General features: G+C 47.1%; 1 protein-coding gene across 1 annotated transcript; it reads left to right on the top strand.

Annotated features, from left to right (window-relative positions):
• Positions 1 to 3,425: 3,425 nt before the first annotated feature.
• On the top strand, positions 3,426 to 19,373 carry duoxa (dual oxidase maturation factor). Its single transcript, XM_080216079.1, has 9 exons — positions 3,426 to 3,668; positions 4,149 to 4,319; positions 5,411 to 5,468; positions 7,740 to 7,874; positions 9,087 to 9,300; positions 12,015 to 12,229; positions 13,156 to 13,328; positions 16,022 to 16,091; positions 18,271 to 19,373. The coding sequence occupies exons 2-8, from the start codon at positions 4,173 to 4,175 to the stop codon at positions 16,067 to 16,069; spliced, it is 990 nt and encodes a 329-aa protein (XP_080072205.1). The 5' UTR covers positions 3,426 to 3,668; positions 4,149 to 4,172; the 3' UTR covers positions 16,070 to 16,091; positions 18,271 to 19,373.
• Positions 19,374 to 21,026: the final 1,653 nt, after the last annotated feature.

Genomic DNA, 21,026 nt, shown 5'->3' with positions numbered 1-21,026 from the left:
TTCCACAGTGTGTTCTCTCTTCTTGGAGTCCACGCTATGATCAGGACAATGTTTCTCTGGGTTTGGACAAGATTCTCTTGAACAATTATTGATGCCTGTCGGAGATTATTTTCACCAAATCAAGGGGTTGGTGTGTGGGAGTGGAGTTGAGGGGGGGGGTGCAGAATGGGGGGAAGGGGGAGTGGGAGGGGAGGGAGGGAGGTGGGGGGAGTGAGGGAGTGTAGAAGGGCAGAATGAGTGGGGGGCGGTGAGTGAGGGGGGAGAGGGGAGTGAGTGAGGGGTGCATGAGGAGGAGGGGGGTGAGTTAGGGAGAGGGGGGTGTCAGCAAGGGGGAGAGGGGGCAGTGAATGAGGGAGAGAGGGGGAGTCCATGAGGTGGAGAGGGGGAGTGAGTAAGGGGGAGATGAGGGGTTGTGTAAGGGGGAGGGGGAGTGATTGAAGGGGAAAGGAGGGAGTGTGAGGGGGAGGGGGAGTGAGTGGGGATGAGAGGGGGAGTGAGTGAGGGGGAGGGGGGAGTGAGCGAGGGGGAGAGGGGGAGTGAGTGAGGGGGAAAGGGGGAGTGAGTGAGGTTGAGGGGGGTCAGTGAGGGGAAGAGGGGGAGTGAGTGGAGAGGGGGAGTGAGGGGGGGAGTGATGGGTGAATGAGAAGGAGGGGGTTGAGTGAGGGAGAGAGGGGAGGGAGTGAGTGAGGAGGGGTGAGTGATGGGGAGTGAGTGAGGAGTGAATGAGGAGGAGGGGGATGAGGGATATGAGTGAGGGGGAGAAGGGAGAGGAAAGGAATGAGAGGAGTGCATGAGGTGGAGAGGGGAAGTGAGGGGGAGGAAAGGAGGGAGTGAGTAAGGGGAAGAGGAGAGAGTGTGTAAGGGGGAGGGGGAGTGAGTGATGGGGAGGGGGAGCCAATGAAGGGGAGAGAGAGTGAATGAGGGGGAGATGGGGGAGTGAGTGAGGGGGAGGTAGGAAGGGGGAGAGGAGTGAGGGAGGGTTGAGTGACTGAAGGGGAGAGCAGTGAGAGGAGGGGAGAGTGAGGGGGTGAGGGGGAGGAGGAGTGAGTGAGGGAGTAGGGAGGGATTGTGAAGGTGTTTGGTTGCAGTCAGTTACATTGTGGAACTGGTTGGATCAGCATTGTAAATTCACCCACAATTTGTCTCAGAAACAAGGGGAAAAAATTCGCTTCCTCGTCCAAAGTAAATTACCCCAAATGTGAACAGATTACATTCCATCAATGTACAGGATAGGGTTTTAAAGGAGATGTGTATCAAGATTTGGTAGCTGATTCCAAAGTATTAAACTTGCCACTCACCAATTATTTAATCCCAATTCTCTCAACAACAAAAAGAAGGGACCTGGCGTCCTTTTAAATGGTAAAACTCCGGGTAAGGGATCTAACATTGCTGCGGGCAGAATGAACAGGTTGTTTGACAATGAGGACTGTATTCGAGATTACAGAGTGTTGGAAGCGCGCTGTATCCGCAGTTAACTGCTCCCTCGGCATTTCAGACATGTATCACCGAGTACTGATCCTGCCCTACCCACAGGAACCAGCTCTGCACCACCCCCACCCCACCCCAGCTCGGGGGCATTGCACACTCTGCGCCAGGATTTTCCTCCCTTGCGCCAGCCCTGCGCTGATAAATAGCGCCCCTGAGGGGGGGGGGGGGGGGAGGATCCGTGGAGTGTCACTTAGCAACAGGTTAACACCAACACACACACAACACATTTATATGATCAGATTTAAAGTTTAAAACTCGCATTCCAAGGTAATTTAAGAAGAAAATGCCAGCTTTGTAACTTCAGTTAATGATTCTAAACATCAGAGCAATGATTGTATCACCTGATTATCCCCTGTCTGAACAGTTACCCTGCCAGCAGTGATGCTGTGAAGTTAGGGGTCAGTTCACGCAACTCAGGCACTGGCATGATTTAATCTCTCCTTCTCCCTTCTCCCGTCTGCCCATCCCAGACTGGCGGCACGGGTGGAGAGATTTGACTTTATTTAGTGAGGGATCTGTGTATGAACAGCGGCTCAACACATTAACAGCAAGAGACAGGGAGAGAGAGAGAGACAAGGAGGGAGAGACAGAGAGAAAGAGAGAGACAGGGAGGGAGAGAGAGAAACAGGGAGGGAGAGAGAGAGACAGAGAGAGAGTCAGAGAAAGACAGGGAGCGAGAGAGAGACGGAGAGAGAGAGGGAAACTGAAACAGAGAGACAGAGAGAGGGAGAGGGACAGACAGACATGGAGAGAGCGACAGGAAGAGGGGGAGAGAGACAGACAGACAGACAGATAGAGAGAGAGAGAGAGAGAGACTAGAAAAGACTGACAGGGAGAAAGACAGAGACAGGGAGGGAAAGAGAGAGGCGGAGAGAAAGATAGGGAGTGAGAGACTGAGACAGACAGACAGACAGGGAGAAAGGGACAGGGAGAGGGAGAGATAGAGACAGGGAGGGAGAGAGGGAGAGAGATAAGAGAGAGAGGGAGAGAGAGGCAGAGAAAGAGAGACAGGGAGGGAGAGAGACGGAGAGAGGGTGAGAAATAAATATAGAGAGATACAGACAGAGAGAGAAGAAAGATTCCGAGAGACAGGGGGAGAAGGATACAGGGAAAGATACAGAGACAGAGAGAGAGAGACACACACACAGAAATACACACACACACACACAGAAATACACACACACACACGGATATAGAGACAGCGATGCAGAATCACAGACAGAGAGATACAAAGGCAATGACAGAGAGAGAGACCCAGAAATCAGAGAGGGACAGAGATAGAGAGAAAGGGAGAAATACAGACACACACATAGTTCGACAGAACAAGAGAGGAAGACGCAGAGAGATACGCAGAGATAAAGGAGGCGGGGATGCAGAAAGAGAGAGATGAGAGACAAAAAACATACGGAGAGAGGGAGAGATACAGAGAGAGGCAGAGAGAGAGAGATACCCGTGGAGGGGTGTGGGGGGGGGGGGGGCGATACAGAGAGAGAGAGAGAGAGGAAGAGGCAGAGAGAGAGAAAGAAAGATTGTCATCGAGAGATACACAGAGACAGGGAGAGATAGAGGGAGGGAGGGAGAGAAGTGGGGGGTTGGGGGGAAACCTGTCCTAACGCTGCCTGCTGCTGGAGCTGAGATTGAGAATATCTGAAACATACAGCAGCCTGTTGTAAATTCCAGATGATGCGCATCCAGCGGAGGAGTTTGGGGAACTTTGGACAAACGGCAGAGTGACCAGGCAGTTGAGAGAGTCTCTGCAGGAGTGAAGTCAGAACTCACCTGGGCGATCCGTGGCGCTGGCACCTTGGGCGAAGCTCAGCCGACACTGGGGGGCGCGGGGAGGGGGGGAGCCCGCTTTGGGGAGGTTAGCTGGGGAGGGCTCGGGGTTACGTAGGGGAAAAGGGTGTGGGCGTATTTGCATTGGTACCAGGAAGAAAGTGATGGAGTTTTGCTTTTGAAAAAATCCCATCTTTTGTTGTTTTGCACTGACGCAAATATCTGGAGCAGAGCCTAGTGGAGATAAGAAAGGGGGCAGCGGTATAAATAGGATGGATTAAGCAGGGAACAAGTTGTGATATTCCGTTTGGAGGGCCGAATTGGTTCGACAGAGCTTCTCCAGAGAGAGAAAAAGAAACTTTACCACTTCGCTCCAATTTAAATTGGCGTTAAAAGTGTGTTAGGTATTTAGAATTTTGAAAACATTACCATATAAATGTGTATGTGCTTTTTTTTGGACTCTTCGACCTTCTGACAAGATGCAGAAGTTTATTTGCAAATTTATTTTAAACGTTGGAGAGAGAGAGGACTGAGTTAAAATTGATGGGCAAAATGGGATTTTAAAAAAAATCGTTAAAATTAAGTTATTCTGTCTTTGGAATCGTTTTCTGGAATTGGTGGAGTTGGGAGTCATTGGTTAGATTTCTTCCAGAGAGCTAGCAGGGGCAAAGACGGGCCGAACGCCCCCCTTTCTGAGCTGTTCTTTAATGATAAGAAATCCGGTTATACTGATCTGATTTATTTTATCTCAGGAGCACGGATTGTTCGATCGAATTTAACTGTGTTTCTGCTTGGATTTCTATGTGTGTGTTACTCTATACAGGTTACTTGTTAAGAGCACAATAATTTTGTCTATGTGTGTGTGTGTGTGTCTCTCTCCCTAGTTGCCCGAGCATCGCCTAACAATCATGACTCTCTTCAACGGCATCAGACCTTTCTACAGCCAGGACAGGACCGCTTATATCTTCGCCATCAACTTGATCGCAGTTATCCTGGTGTTTCTGGTCTTCGCCTGCACCTTCCTCATCATCCTTCCCGGGATCAGAGGCAAAGGGGTAAGGAAGCCACTCTGACCATAAGGACCCGCCTCATAACGACCACTCTTGCAGGTCCCCCCCCCCCCACCCCCCACAACTTATCTGAGGCTCATTCTAATCCTAACATTTCAGACATAGGCTAGGCTTCATTTTTAAAGTAAAGTTTATTTATTAGTGTCACAAGTAGACTTACATTAACACTGCAATGAAGTTACCGTAAAATGTTTAAGTTTATTAGTGTCGCGAGTAGGCTTACATTAACACTGCAATGAAGTTACTGTAAAAAGTTTTTAAAGTTTATTTATTAGTGTCACAAGTAGGCTTACATTAACACTGCAATGAAGTTACTGTAAAAAGTTTAAATTTATTAATGTCACAAGTAGGCTTACATTAACCCTGCAATGAAGTTACTGTAAAAAGTTTAAATTTATTAGTGTCAACATTAACGTTTCAATGAAGTTACTAAGAAAGTTTTTAAAGTTTATTTATTATTGTCACAAGTAGGTTTACATTAACATTGCAGGGAAATGACTGTGAAAGTTTAAACTTTATTCATTAGTGTCATAAGTAGGCTTACTGCAGTGAAGTGACTGTGAAAATCCCTTAGACGCTACACCCCTGCGCCTGTTTGGGTATACTGAGGGAGAATTTAGTTCAGCCAATGCCCCTAACCTGCACGTCTTTGAGACTGTGGGAGGAAACAGGAGCACCCAGAGGAAACCCAGACAGACATGGGGAGAACATGCAAACTCTGCACAGACAGTGACCCGAGGCCAGGTATTGAACCGGGGTTCCTGGCGCTGTGACACAGCAGTGCTAACCACTGTGCCACCGTGCTGCCCACTGACCCGAGGTAACCCAGGCAGCAAAGGCAGAAAATGCTGGAAAATCTCAGCAGGTCTGACAGCACCTGTGGAGAGAATAGAACCAATGTTTCAAATGTGGAGGTTCTGTTCACATCAAATTACTGAACTGTTTAGCTGGTTTACTTTATCACTGAGTGGAGAATATCCAAAGACCCATTAGCTCAATCAATGGAACTCCCGTTAAGTCAATAAAACATGCTTTTGTTTCTCTAATGTTTGCTCTTTCATTTTATTGTTTTGCAGAGACTTTACTCATTCTGCAGAATTATTTTAAGTCTTCTTGTCGGAGTCATCATCGTGGGTAGGTCAAACTACTTATCTTTAAGCAAACCAAAATAAAATGCTTTGGGTGTGCTTGTAAAGTTCGCTGCAGAACTTAAGGGCCGCATCGAATGTGTTGTCCTTTAAAGGTTTATTTGTTAGTGTCACAAGTTAACACTGCAATGAAGTTATTGTGAAAATCCTCCAAGTTGCCAGTTCAGATACAGTGAGGGAGAACTTAGCACGGCCAATCCACCCGACCAGCACATCTTTCGGACTGTGAGGGGAAACCGGAGCACCCGGAGGAAACCCATGCAGATATGGGGAGAACATGCAGTCTCTGCACAGACAATGACCCAAACCGGGAATCAAACCCAGGTCCCTGGCGCTGTGAGGCAGCAGTGCTAACCATTGTGCCTTCTTGCTACAGACGTTTGGGTAAAAATAAAATACAAGAGGGTGAAAACTTGGAGGTCCCTCGGGGTGGTGGAGAAACCAGGTGAATTATTGGGCTTGTTGTTTCTCTGGTTTTTAAGCAGCATTAAAAGATCTAAGCTTCATATTTCAGGCATTTCTCGATTAACCTGTGAGTGAGGGTCAGCTAGGAATAGGTTAATATGCCTCGGGTGGCCATCAGTTGCTGCAGTTTTAGCTTTGGGGCTGGAAGAGGGCACTTTGTTGTGGAATGCAGTCTTGGGAATGTCCTATTTCTGCAAGTGTAGAAAAACCAAAGTCTATTCTGGTTAGTTCCAAATTATTTCTGGGTGTTGGCATCAGGTCTGCAGCTGATGGCAGGACTTGGGGGTGATTGAATCTTTGGAACTTGGTTTTCTCATTCCCAGCCTCCTGTTCAAATCTTCACCCCATCCCCCTTTGTAATCCCCTCCAGCCCTGTACCCCTCCAAGATCCCTCGACTCTTCCAATTCTGAGATTTCCCCTATTTCTTGCCCCCCAATCTCCAACTTTAGCAACTCTGTCTTCAGCCATTGAGACCCCAAGCTCTGGAACTCTCATTCTATACCTCACAGACTCTCTGTACATCTTACTGATTCCCTGTGTACCTCACTGCCCCTCTCTTTCTCTGTCTCACTGCCTCTCGCTGTGTCCACCTCGCTGCCCCTCTCTCTCCAGCTCACTGCCCCTCTCTCTCCAGCTCCCTGCCCCTCTCTCTCCAGCTCACTGCCCCTCTCTCTCCAGCTCCCTGCCCCTCTCTCTCCAGCTCACTGCCCCTCTCTCTCCAGCTCACTGCCCCTCTCTCCATCTCACTGGCCCTCTCTCTCCATCTCACTGGCCATCTCTCTCCATCTCACTGCCCCTCTCTCTCCATCTCACTGCCCCTCTCTCTCCATCTCACGGCCCCTCTCTCTCCAGCTCACTGCCCCTCTCTCCCCAGCTCACTGCCCCTCTCTCCCCCTCACTGCCCATCTCTCTCCCTGCCTCAGTGCCTCTCTCTCTCCAGCTCACTGCCCCTCTCTCTTTTTATATAATGTTTCTTAAAACCCAACTTTCTGATTCAAGCTTTTGGCCACCCAGGTAAATACCTTCTCCGATTAGTCTCAATGTTTATCTGATGCAATTTCCTTGGGTCTTGTTGACAGTTAGTAGGACACAAGCCAGTTGGTTACCCAAAACCAAACATGAAGCTTTTCTTTACTGAGAGAGATTATTGACTTATTCAGTCTCACAACTCTTTTCCCACTCAACCCAGTGCCCCATCCATCCCCTATCTATCTGTGCACAGTTAATAACCATCAGAAGCTTTTTTCCTCGGGTGGAAATATATGCAGTTAAGAAAGCCCACCAACCTCATAGGTTCCCTCACAGCTCCAGGGTCCCAGGTTCGATTCCTGGCTTGGGTCGCTGTCTGTGCGGAGTCTGCACATTCCCCCTGTGTCTGCATGGGTTTCCTCCGGGTGCTCTGGTTTCCTCCCACAATCTGAAAAAAGTGCTGGTTAGATGGCATTGGCCGTGCTAAATTCTCCCTCAGGGCGGGAGTGTAGCGATTTTCACAGTAACTTCACTGCAGTGCTAATGTAAACCTAATTGTGACACTAATCAATAAATGTTTCAACTTAATAACCCACACGACCATTAATTTCTCGAACATTAAATTTCAAGAGCTACGCTAATTGGTTCCAAAGCCATTGTTTGCGATGGCATGGGTTCATTCCGAAGATCTGCCAAATTGTAAGTTTAGTTCTGATGTGAGTTGCACCCACAAGAGAAGATATTGTTGCACTTATCTATGGAAATCAGACACTTGCCAGCGGCAGCACGGAGCTAACTGTGCACCATTCTTGCATTCTGTAGTGGTCAACTTCACTGGAGATTGGGAATCTGGATACGCCACAGTGAACACGACTTACAAATCCTTCAGTAACGAAACAATCACTGCCAGAGTGGGGCTCCATATTGGACTGGCAGGCATCAATGTGACACTGAAAGGTAGGGCATTTCCTTGCTGTGTTGTCCTTTTATTCATTGCAAACTTAGCTGCTGTGGCAGACTGGCATCAGCCCTCAACTGCTTAAGGAGCAGAATGGCATGTGACGTTGAGCATTGGCTGCTCGTTAACTACTCGAGACACCGCGTTATCTGAACAAAAAAGAGCAGGAGTGGATCCTTAGAGGCCCGGCTGATGCTGAGTTTAAGGCAACTTGCTTGTGGATGGGGAAATCATCACAGAACCGCAGTAAAGGCCATTCGACCCATCTAGTCCCTGCCAGCTATCAGCAGGGGCAATTTAGCTAGTCCAACTTCTGTGGGTTAGGCCCATAATTTTGAATTAGAAGCATAGAAACTAGCAGTAGGCCATTCGGCCCTTCGAGCCTGCTGCACCATTCATTTTGATCATGGCTGATTATCAGATTCAATATCCTGATCCCCCCTCCCCTTGATCACTTTAGCCCCAAGAGCTATATCTAATTTCTTCTTGAAATCACACAATGTTTTGACCTCAACTACTTTCTGTGGGAGTGAATTCCACACATCCACCACCCTCTGGGTGAAGAAATTTCTCCTCACCTCAGTTCTAAAAGGTTTACCCCTTATCCTCAAACTATCACCCCGTGGTTCTGGATGATGTATGAGTGACACGCTGGCACAGCGATTAGCGCTGCTGCCTCTCAACATCAGGGACCCGGGTTCGATTCCTGGTTTGGGTCACTGTCTGTGTGGAGTCTGTACATTCTCCCCATGTCTGCGTGGGTTTCCTCCCGTAGTCCAAAAGACGTGCTGGTTAGGGTGTATTGGCCATGCTAAATTCTCCCTCAGTGTACCCACACAGGCGCCAGAGTGTGGCGACTAGGGGATTTTCACAGTAACTTCATTGCAGTGTTAATGTAAGCCTACTTGTGACTAATAAATAAATAAACTTTATAAACTGAAGTCCACACTTTCGCAACCCTCTGGGTGAAGAAATTCCTCCTCCCCTCTGTCTTAAAATATTTACCCCTTATTCTCAAACTATGATCCCTAGGTGTTGGAGTATGGCGACTAGGGGATTTTCACAGTAACTTCATTGCAGTGTTAATGTAAGCCTACTCGTGACGCTAATAAATAAACTGTAAACTGGATTTTTAACCTGCGGGTTTCTTTCTAACAATTACTTTCTGTGTCTGGACTGATGTGAGGATATTTCATGTGGTTTTCTTGCAGGGCTCCCGGAAAACCAGCTGAATGAAACCATCGATTACAACGAGAACTTCCTGTGGAGATTTAAACGGAACTACGATGAACAATATTGGAAGGGACTTGACCGAGGGCTTCCGTACCCGATATTGTACATTGCAGAGAAGTTTCACAGCAATGGCCCCTGCCTTGTCCATCAGCAGTACAGATTTTCTGGACACTACGCAACAGCCATGATGTGGTAAGCATTTTAGACCCAACTTCTGGCGTTTCTTTGCGCTGATTCAAGACCAACCGTCCATTTCTGGGACTCGGAATCCAGGTCACTGGCCACTGCTGAGCAAAACAAATGGGTTCCGCGTACAATTCTGCAGTGACCCTGCACCAAGATAAGGAGTGGCACAGTGGGTTAGCTCTGCTGTTTCACAGCACCAGGGACCCAGGTTCGATTCCATCCTCGGGTGACTACGAGGAGTTTACACCTCCTCCCCCACCCCCCCCAGATCTGCGCAGGTTTCCTCCCACAGTCAAAAGGATGTGTAGGGAAGGTAAATTAGTCATGATAACTTGCACTTTAATGTCCAAAAATGTGAAAGTTAGGTGGATTGGCCATGATAATTTGCCCCTTAGTGTCCAAAGATGTGCGGGTTAGGGGGATTGGCCATGCTAAATTGCCTCTTAGTGTCCAAAGATGTGCAGGTTAGATGGATTGGCCATGCTAAATTGCCCTTTAGTGTCCAAAGATGTGCGGGTTAGGTGAATTGGCCATGCTAAATTGCCCCTTAGTGTCAGGTGTTCCAGGCTAGAATAAACGCATGGGGATAGCGGCTGGGTGGGATTGTGATTGGTGCAGACTTGAGGGGCCGAACGGCCTCCTTCTGCACTCTAGGGATTCTACGATTCTAAGTGAGGCGAAGGAATGAACACTTATTGTCATTAAAAAGAAGTGTGAGAGGTATGTGTGTGAGATGTGTGTGACATCAGCTTCAGAAGCAAGAAAGTACACAATTGCAGAGGCTGGCCAAAGGCTTTTGGCTCGAGTCCAAGATTAGAAGAAAACGAGAAGAGGATCGATTGCACATTTGAAACGTGACTAAAACCCGAGGGCTCAACATACCGGAGCAGGAAGGGTCAAGGGGGCCCCCGCGGTGTGGTTTGTGAGACTGAATCGCGAGAGCTGATTTCCACTGGCTAATGAAGGGTTTGAATTCAGAATTCACACCAAACGCAGTAAGGAGAGTTTTGGTGGTTCCCTTCACCCTCCACACACACAGGGCTGTGGAATGCACCAGCGTAAGAGGACAAAGTAGCTGAACCGCAGTGTGCAAGAGCGAGTTGTTTTGGGTGCTTGGTTGGATATGATCGGAACAAGGAGATACCAACAAAATGGGATGGAAAAGACAGAATCTGGAATTAGTCCAGGACAGAACGAACTGAATTGCTTTCTTTGACGATCTAGTTTCTGCCATTCTGTGAACCTACTTAAGAGCTACAAAGAAAAGGACAAAGAAAATTTACAGCACAGGAACAGGCCTGTGCCGACCATGCTGACCATCTGAACTACAACCCCCTACCCTTCCCAGGACATATCCCTCTATTCCCGTCCTATTCACGCATTTGTCCAGACACCCTTTAAAAGTCATTATCTTATCTGCTTCCACTATCTACCCTGGCAGCGAGTTCCAGGCGCTCTCCGTGTGAAAAATAACTTGCCACATACATCTCCTTTAAACCTTACCCCTCACACCTTCAGTCTGTGGCCTCCCTACTTACTGACTCTTCTATCTAGGGACAAAGCTTCTGATTATCCACCCTGTCCGTGCCCCTCATAATCATATACTTAAAGAACAGTCTTATGCTTAAACAGTTTGAGTTGTTAATCATCCAATCAAGTGAACTATTATGATTCGGACCCATTCAAAAAAAAAAGTACCTCCAATTTATATTAAATTGTGATTCTTCGGGTGGCAAATGGCACATTCCGAACCGATGTAAAAACTTGACAGACCTGTAGCCCGATGTTTCACTGTGAGTGGCACGATGGTTAGTGCTGCTGCCTCAAGGCACCAGGCATCCAAGTTCGATTCCGGTCTTGGCCAACTGTCCGTACGGAGTTTGCACATTCTCCCAGTGTCTTCGTGAGTTTCCCCCAACAGTCCAAAGGCATTTTAACATTTATTTATGAGTGCCGCAAGTAAAGTTTGAAGCTTATGTAGACTTACATTAACATGGCAATGAAGTTACAGTGAAAATCCCCTCGTCGCCACACTCCAGCGCCTGTTCGGATACACTGAGGGAGAATTTAGCACGGCCAATGCATCCTAGCCAGCGCATCTTTCAGACTGTGGGAGGAAACTGGAGCATCCGGAGGAACCCCACACAGAGGGAGAACTTGCTGACTCTGCACAGTCACCTGCGGCTAGAATCGAACCCGGCGCTATGAGGCAGCAGTGTTAACTATTGTGCCACCGTGATGTGCAGATTAGGTGGATTGGCCATGCTAAATTGCCCCTTAGCATCAGGGGGATTAGTAGGGTAAATATGTGGGGTTACAGGGATAGGGCCTGGGTGGAGTTGTTTTCAGTGCAGGCTTGATGGGCCGAATAGCCTCCTTCTGCACTGTAGAGATTCTACTAAGACTTGCCTTAACAGATGGACAATCTTTTTTTAATTCATTCGTTGGATATGGGCGTTGCTGGCTGGCCAGCATTTACTGCCCATTCCTAGTCGCCAAATTCTGCTGAAACATCTAAAAGGCGGTGTGAGAGATACCCAGGCAGTGGGCAGACTGGTTGCAGGATAGGAGAGTGAGGAGGGGGGTTTAGGTTCTAGCAGAGCTATGTGCTCATTTGCTAAATTTTATTGGTCAAAGGAAAGTGAAGAGGAATGAACATTCAGAGCACAGGGGTCCTCTGCTGTCGATCTAACCTTGCGCTTTTGCTCTTTCTGGAATAGGGTGGCGTTCTGTGCCTGGGTCATCACCAACGTTCTCTTCTGCATGTCAACGATTGTGTATGGAGGGTACATGGCTTTGGTTACATTTGCATTCATGATCTTTGGAGTCATCGCATTTGCCACTACGCAGAATACACCCCTCTGCGTGATTCAGTTCGGTCCAACGACGCTGAGGACTAGTTTGGGCGGTTCCTTCTGGCTCACATTAGCCACTGGTGAGTACACAGACTGTGTGCTGCAGAATACAAGCAGTACACAAGAAACCTTCGTGTTTAGTCATTCGCGGGACTGGTTGGGCCAGCATTTATTGCCCATCCCTAGTTGCCTGAGGGCAGTTGAGCGCCAACCACATTGCTGTGGCTCTGGAGTCACGTGTGGGCCAGACCAGGTAAGGACGACAGAATTCCTTCCCTAAAGGACATTAGTGAACCAGACGGGTTTTTCCGACAATCAACAATGGTTTCATGGTTACCAGTAGATTCTTAATTCCAGATTATTTTTATTGAATTCAAATTCCACCATCTGCCAGGATTCAAACCCAGTAACCCAGAACATTACCTGAGTTTCTGGATTAATAGTCTAGTGATAATACCACTCAGCCTCTCCAATAAAGATTGTAAGATGAGTTTTTGATTTTCTCAAAGGCTTCTTTCTGTGGTCATTCCAATACATTCCATTGATATTCCTTTAAAAGCAGACTAGCAGTGTTGAAAGATTAGGTATAAAGATTGCAGATTTTCTTCCCTAAAGGATGTGAGTGAACCAGATGGGCTCTTCGACAATGGCCATCAGTAGATTCTTAATTCCAGATATTTTTCCACATTGAATTCAAATTCCTCCATCTGCTGCGGTGGGACTCGAACCGGGGCCCCCTGTGCATTAGTCTCTGGATTAATAGGCTAGCCATAAGACCACCAGGCTTCCCCATAGCGTGGTCTAACCTGCACATCATTGCCCCTCAGGAAAGAGGTGCTGATTGGAAATGGGTTCATTGGTTGAAAAAGAGGTGCCTTGGTGTTGAGGGGAAGGGGCGGTGATGGAGGTGATGAGATTAAAATTGGGACCTTGATATTCTAATTCTCCACCAGCCGCAGCTTTGGAAACTGCACCGACTGATGGATTATTTCCCTCTTTGATCTAGCCTTGCTGTGTTTGGTTCTTGGAGTCCTTGTGATCATTATGGACCACTGTATCCCAGAGAAGCTGAGAACGTTCTTTATGCTGGACGGAGAGGACGGAGAGGACGCTGAACTGAGCAATGGATTCATGAATGAAGGTTTTGCCGATGATTACAGAGATGTTCTCTATTTAAATGTAAGTTTAAAACCGGGCTTGTGGCTTTACCCATTTTAATCACGCGTTGCTCTTTCTGTCCCTCCTGTCATTATAAAGGACACGCTATTCAGTGGCTACTTGGGTGAGCAGAACATCAGGCCATTCTCCTTCGATAAGAATGGAAACAGGTACAAAACCGTAAGATATAGGAGCAGAATTAGGCCACTCAGTCCATCAAATATTCTCCGCCATTGGATCATGGTTGATAAGTTTCTCAACCCAATTCTCCCAGCTTTTCCCCGTAACCTTTGATCACCTTACCAATCAAGAACCTATCTATCTCTGTCTTAAAGGCACTCAATGATCTGGCCTCCTCTGCGGCAAAGAGTTCCACAGATTCACCCACCCCCTCCCTCCAGCTGAAGAAATTCCTCCTCAAATCAATTCTAAAGGGTTGCCCCTTTACTCTGAGGCTGTGCCCTCAGATCCACATCTTTCCAACTAATGGAAACATCTTCCCCGCGTCCACTCTATCCAGGCCTTTCAGTGTTTAGTAAGATATTTCAAAAAGATTGTCAGTTAGTATGATGTAAAACCAACAGAATACTAGATTTTTCTATCTGTTAGGAGTTTTCCTATTTCCTTACATGAAGTATGTTGAGGAAATCTCTGTCATATTATAAAGCCCTTCCATTAAGGGAGTTGGCATGCCTCAACTGGTACTGTCCCAATCTCTGAGAGAACCCAGCCATTTTTTCAGGTAAATCAGCATATTCACAGCGACGTTGGACTGGGATGGATACAGTGAGAAACCTCACAACACCAGGTTAAAGTAAAACAGGTTTATTTGGAATCACGAGCTTTCGGAGCGCCGCTCCTTCATCAGGTGAATTAGGGGGATTGGCCATGCTAAATTGCTCCTTAGTGTCCAAAGATGTGTAGATTGGATGGATTGGCCATGATAAATTGTCCCTTAGTGTTCAAAGATGTGCAGGTTAGGTGGATTGGTCATCCTAAATTGCCCCTTAGTGTCCAAAGATGTGCAGGTTAGGTGGATTGGCCATGCTAAATTGCCCCTTAGTGTCCAAAGATGTGCAGGTTAGGTGGATTGGCCATGCTAAATTGCTCCTTAGTGTCCAAAGATGTGCAGGTTAGGTGGATTGGCCATGCTAAATTGCCCCTTAGTGTCCAAAGATGTGCAGGTTAGGTGGATTGTCCATGCTAAATTGCCCCTTAGTGTCCAAAGATGTGTAGGTTAGGTGGATTGGCCATGCTAAATTGCCCCTTAGTGTCCAAAGATGTGCAGGTGATGTGGATTAGCCATGCTAAATTGCCCCTTAGTGTCCAAAGATGTGCAGGTTAGGTGGATTGGCCATGCTAAATTGCTCCTTAGTGTCCAAAGATGTGTGAGTTGGGTAGATTGGCCATGCTAAATTGCCCCTTAGTGTCTAAAGGTGTGCAGGTGATGTGGATTGGCCATGCTAAGTTGTCCCTTAGTGACCTGAGATGTGCCGGTTATGTGGGTTGGCCATGCTAAATTGCTGCTTAGTGTCCAAAGATATGCGGGTTAGGTGGATTGGTCATGGTAACTTGCCCCTTAGTGTCCAAAGATGTGCAGGTGATGTGTATTAGCCATGCTAAATTGCCCCTTAGTGTCAGGGTATTAGCAGGGTAAAATACGTGGGGTTATGGACATAGGGCCTGGGCGGGATTATTGGGGGCGGGTCTAATGGGCCGAATGGCCTCCTTCTGCACGGTAGGGATTCTGTTCCCTGAATCTAATCAGGTTAGTGCACTGCAAAGGAAAGCGTAGGACCAGCAGTACAAGCTCCCCATTTAAGCAGAGATTAGTGCTGTTCCATACAATTTGACCCAGTCACATTGGGGCCATCTATTATCCGAGAAATGTCATGAATTCGGGCCAAGCACTGTTAATTTTACGAGAAGAGGAAAGCTGAATGAAAACAATGGCCCATTCTTTATGTTTCGGGTGCGGAGAATCCATTTTTATTTCTAATGTGATCTTGGAAGATAGCAACATCAGGCAGTATTTCTGTTCTCCTTTGTCTCCTCATTATCAGCCTTGTTTTCAGTTGTCTTATCTGTTGAAGCTTCATGTCTCTAAGAGGGCATTTCTAGAGGGGGGGGGTACCTGTACTCCTGAGGGGTACGACACGTCTGTATTCGGGGGGGGGAGGGGTGCAGGAGGGTTACTTTTCATTTAATTGTGTAAGGACAGATTTTCAGGGATGGGAATTATTTCCAATCTTTCCCCATTCCCACTCTCCGCACCACCTCCCCCCACCACCACCGCCCCCCCCAACCACCACCCACCCCCCCACCACCACCCCCCCCCCCACCCACCCCCACCCAGGGCAGAACAGGAGCCATTACCAAACTGTGATACAGCCAGAAAGAATGCTTTCTATGATGCATCTATAAAAGCTGGTGAGAGTCATAGCGGACATGCCAAATTTCCTTAGCCTGCTGAGAAAGTAGAGGCACTGGTGGGCTTTATTAACTATAGTGTCGGCATTGTGGGGGGACCCAGGACAGGATGTTGGTGATCCGGAAACCTAAAAACTAAAATCTTGGATGCTAACCCGCCTTGGGATATGCTATGGTTCTATAACCTGCGAAACTGATTCACTGATTTAAGACAATGCTGCTTGTCTACCATTCCAGTGTTAGTGCTGGCTTGCAATGATTGTTTCTCAATCTTTTAATCCCAGAAAATGGAACAAGGTTTGAAGAAGAAGGACCTTGCTGTTTATACCTAAAGCAATGCCGCTGGACTGAAAGGTATGTTTGATAGCCACACAAAACACATAGGTCCCAAGCCAGCTCACTCTGGTTTTTGGTTACAAAGGATGCTAAGTGGTTTTGTACCAGAGTCTCCCTCAGGGATTGAAGATGGTTTGGTTCCACTTTGGTTTGGTTTGGTTTTGGGAGCCCAACTGTATGATATGCAGACCCTCTGCCAGATGTGCGGCAGCTGCTGCAGAGGAGGCTTGGGTGGGATGGGTTGTTTGGAGGTTTGTACACTACCCTCCCCCCCTCCCTCCCCGCCGCACCTCCGGACATTCCCGACAAAATCCCTCAGTTCCTTCCGGAATCAACTTCTCCACTTTGGTCGGTCATCAGCCAAGACTGCCCCCTCTCCCCTACCCCCACCACCATGAGCTGAGGGGCATGGTTGACCTTTTCGGAGGCTCCTTTGGGAACACCCCGACTGCCCTCCGAGGGGGCACGGAGGTTAGCAACGCTGCCTCCACCGTGCCAGGGACCTGGGTTCAATTCCGGCTTTTGGGTCACTGTCTGTGCAGAGTCTGCACATTTTCCCCGTGTCTGTGTGGGTTTCCTCCAGGTGACTCCAGTTTCCTCTCACAGTGCTGGTTAGGGTGCATTGGCCGTGCTAAATTCTCCCTCAGCGTACCTGAACAGGCGCTGGAATGTGATGACTGGGGGATTTTCATAGTAACTTCATTACAGTGTTAATGTAAACCTACTTGCAATACTAGTAAATAAACTTTAAACTGAAAAGGACGACAATGAGGGAGATAGAAAGAGAGAGATTCCATGCACCAACTGTGACTATACACCAGTGAGTTTAAAAAAATCCTCACTTGTCCTGTCTGAAAATATCTTAAATATCTAATAGCTTTTCATAGAATTCCTACAGTATAAAAAGGGGCCATTTGGCCCATTGATTCTGTACCAACCGCAGTCCCACCCAGGTCCTATCCCTGTAACCCCACGTATTTGCCCTGCTAACCCCCCTGACATTAAGATCAATTTAGCATGGCCAATCCACCTAAACCACACTTCTTTGGAGTGTGGGAGGAAACCGGAGCACATGGACGAAACCCATGCAGACATGGGGAGAACATGCAAACTCTGCACAGATAGTGACCTAAGCCGGGAATCGAACCCTGGTCTCTGGCGCTGTGAGGCAGCAATGCCACCACCTTTGGCTCCTTTCTAGAAGGGTTACCAATTCCCATAACCCCATACATTTATCCCGCTAATCCCTATAATTTACACATCTTTGAAGACTATGGGACAATTTAGCACGGCCATTCCACTTAACCTACACATCTTTGTACATAAGAGGCAATTTAGCATGGCCAATCCACTTAACCCTCACATCTTTGGACACTAAGGGGCAATTTAGCATGGCCAATCCACCTAACCTGCACATCTTTGGACACTAAGGGGCAATTTAGCATGGCCAATCCACCTAACCCCCACATCTTTGGACACTAAGGGGCAATTTAGCATGGCCAATCCACCTAACCTGCACATCTTTGGACACTAAGGGGCAATTTAGCATGGCCAATCCACCTAACCTGCACATCTTTGGACACTAAGGGGCAATTTAGCACAGCCAATCCACCTAACCTTACAATTTTTGGGTAATGAGTGTAACCAATCAAAATTAAAAGTTAAAGTTGATTTATTAGTCACAAGTAAGCTTACGTTAACACTGCAATGAAGTGACTGTGAAATTCTCCTGGTCGCCACACTCCAGTGCCTTTTCGGGTCAATGCACCCCAACCCGCACATCTTTCAGAATGTGGGAGGGAACAGGAGCACCTGGAGGAAACCCATGCAGACACCGGGAGAACGTGCAAACTCCACACGGACAGTGCTCTGGTTCTGGAATTGGACTCAGGTCCCTGGCGCTGTGAGGCAGCAGTGCTAACCACTGTGCCACCATGCCGCACACCCGGCCTTAGTCTTTCCACTACTCTCGGACGGCCCAAGTAAAGATTCGCAGAAGTATTCCTAAGACCTCTTGATAATGAGAGGGAATCTTAACTCTTTCATGCTTGTTCAAAGCGAACAAAAGAAAGGGAAGAGTGTTCTGAGGATCGTTGTGTTGATGTGATGATAAGGAAAGAGGTGCGTTGCAGTTCACTCAGCAGAAATATTTCATTTTCTCCCCCAACCCCACCCTCCTCCCCATTGGTTTTTGCAGGATTAACGAGCAGCACCGGGTTCACTCAACTGTGCAAAGAGCTTCACTGGGCAACTCTCAACAGATGTCCAAATTTAATGTGTACTTGACGATTTATCTCGGATCATTTTGCGAACAGACAGCGAAGGCGTCTTGGGGCCAAGTTGACACTGTCGAAAGTGAGTGCAAGCTCGCACTCCTTGCAGAATATTCGATAAATGTGGCCACTTCTTGTTTTAAACTGTGTCTTGTGCCAGAAGTTCAAGATCAGAGCAGCAACAGACCCCAGCCTGCGCTAAGAGGGACAACTATTCACAATCAGACTTAACTCTGCAACCCAACAAAGAAGATGTTTAAATACACAAAGTCCAGCGAAAGGATACATTGCGCCTTAGGAGACAAAACAAATGCACTTTAATGGATTAATATTAGGATTCTTAATGAACATTTTACAGGGAATGCTTTCTGATTAACAGTCAGCACGGACTGTGAAGTGTCCTCTCTTTTGATTTTAGGATTGAGTGGTAGTTTGGCATGTAGGTGACACGGTGGCACAGTGGTTGGCACTGCTGCCTCACAGCACCAGAGACCCGGGTTCGATTCCCGGCTTGGGTCACTGTCTGTGCAGAGTAGGCACATTCTCCCTGTGTCTGCGTGGGTTTCCTCCCACAGTGCGAAAGACTGCTGGTTAGGTGGATTGGCCATGCTAAATTCTCCCTCAGTGTACCCAAACAGGCGCCGGAGTGTGGCAACTAGAGGATTTTCACATTTGATTTATTATTGTCATGTGTATTAGCATACAGTGAAAAGACTTGCGTACTTGTGACACTAATAAACAAACTTAAATATATTGTCCAGACTGAGATGTACAAGACTGTGTTAGACATTTGAAAGAGAGAATTGTGATGAGGCAGATGTGATCCTCTGCTTACTAAGTGATTTGTACACACGTTTAGGGAAATTTCTTCAGCTAGGGATGCGCGTACCATGTCAATACACTGAGGGAGGTAAGAGATGTGAGACTCACGACAAATGTAGCACCGTAACTGGCAAAAAAATTACATTGTTTGCAAATTGTTCTTAATTTCATATTTATTAAATAAAAGTGAATGAGATGTCTTGGGGTCGTTTTCCTGTTTCATCCGTTGACGGTGCGCAAGAAAAATTGAATTTGGGCACAACCTTGATCACTTGGGCCAGTGGGCTGGCGAATGGCAGATGGAGTTTAATCTAGGCAAATGCGAGGTGACGCATTTTGGTAGATTGAACCAGGGCAGGTCTTACTCAGTTAATGGTAGGGCGCTGGGGAGAGTGACAGAACAAAGAGATCTACGGGTACAGGTTCATAGCTCCTTGAAAATGGAGCCACAGGTGGACAGAGTGGTGAAGAAGGCATTCAGCATGCTTGGTTTCATCGGTCAAAACATTGAATACAGGAGTTGGGACGTCTTGTTGAAGTTGTCCAAGACATTGATAAGGCCACACTTGGAGCACTATGTGCAATTCTGGTCCCCCTATTATAGAAAGGATACTATTAAACTAGAAAGACTGAAGAAAAGATTTATTAGGATGCTTCTGGGACTTGATGGATTGAGTTATAAGGAGAGGCTGAATAGACTGGGACTTTTTTCTCTGGAGCGTAGGAGGCTGAGGGGTGACCTTGTAGACGTCTACAAAATAATGAGGGGCATAGACAAGATAGATAGTCAATATCTTTTCCCAAAAGGAAGAGAGTCTAAAACTAGAGGACATAGGTTTAAGGTGAGAGGGGTGAGATACAAAAGTGTCCAGTGGGGCAATTTTTTAACACAGAAGGTGGTGAGTGTCTGGAACAAGCGGGTACAATTTTATTTTTTAAAAAGCATTTAGATAGTTACGTAGGTATGATGGGTATAGAGGGATATAGGCCAAATGTGGGCAATTGGGATTAGCTTAGGAGTTTAAAAAAAAGGTGGAATGGATAAGTTGAGCCAAAGTGTTTTGTTTCAATGCTGTAAACCTCTATGACTCTGTGACTCTACCTTAGCCACAAACAGAAGCTTCCTTTTATATTGCCTCTTTAATGTAAAAAGATTCAAACGTGCTTCAAAAGGAATGTAATCATAGAATCTCTACAGTGCAGAAGGAAGCCATTCAGTCCATCAGGTCTGCACCTACTCTTGGACAAAGCATTTTACCCAGGTACAATCCCAGTAACCCTACGTATTTACCTCATTAATCCACCTAACCTGCTCATAATGGGACAATAAGGGGCAATTTAGCATGGCCAATCTACCTAACCTGCACATCATGGGACAATAAGAGGCGATTTAGCATGGCCAATCCACCTAAGACACACACCTTTGGACATTAAGGAGCAATTTAGCATGGCCAATCCACCTAACCGGCACAATTTTGGCCACTTAGAAGGAATTTAGCATGGCCAGTGCATTTATCTGCACATCTTTGAACACTAAGGTACAACATAGCATAGCCAATCCATCTAACCTGCACATCTTTGGACATTAAGGGCAATTTAGCATGGCCAATCCATCTAACTGACACATCTTCGGGTACTAAGGGGCAATTTAGCACAGTTACTCTATCTAACCTGAACATCTTGGGACACTAAAGGGCAATTTAGCATGGCCAATCCATCTAACCTACATATCTTTGGACCATGGGAGGAAACCTGAGCACCCAGAGGAAACCCACACAGACACGGGGGGAATGTGCAGATTCGGCACAGACAGTGACCCGAGCTGGAAATTGAACCTGGGTCCCTGGCGCCGTGAGGC

Source organism: Carcharhinus amblyrhynchos, chromosome 32, assembly GCF_965287045.1.
Source record: "Carcharhinus amblyrhynchos chromosome 32, sCarAmb.v2.hapA, whole genome shotgun sequence".
Lineage (NCBI taxonomy): Eukaryota > Metazoa > Chordata > Chondrichthyes > Carcharhiniformes > Carcharhinidae > Carcharhinus > Carcharhinus amblyrhynchos.
This window is presented reverse-complemented; position numbering and strand designations above follow the sequence as displayed.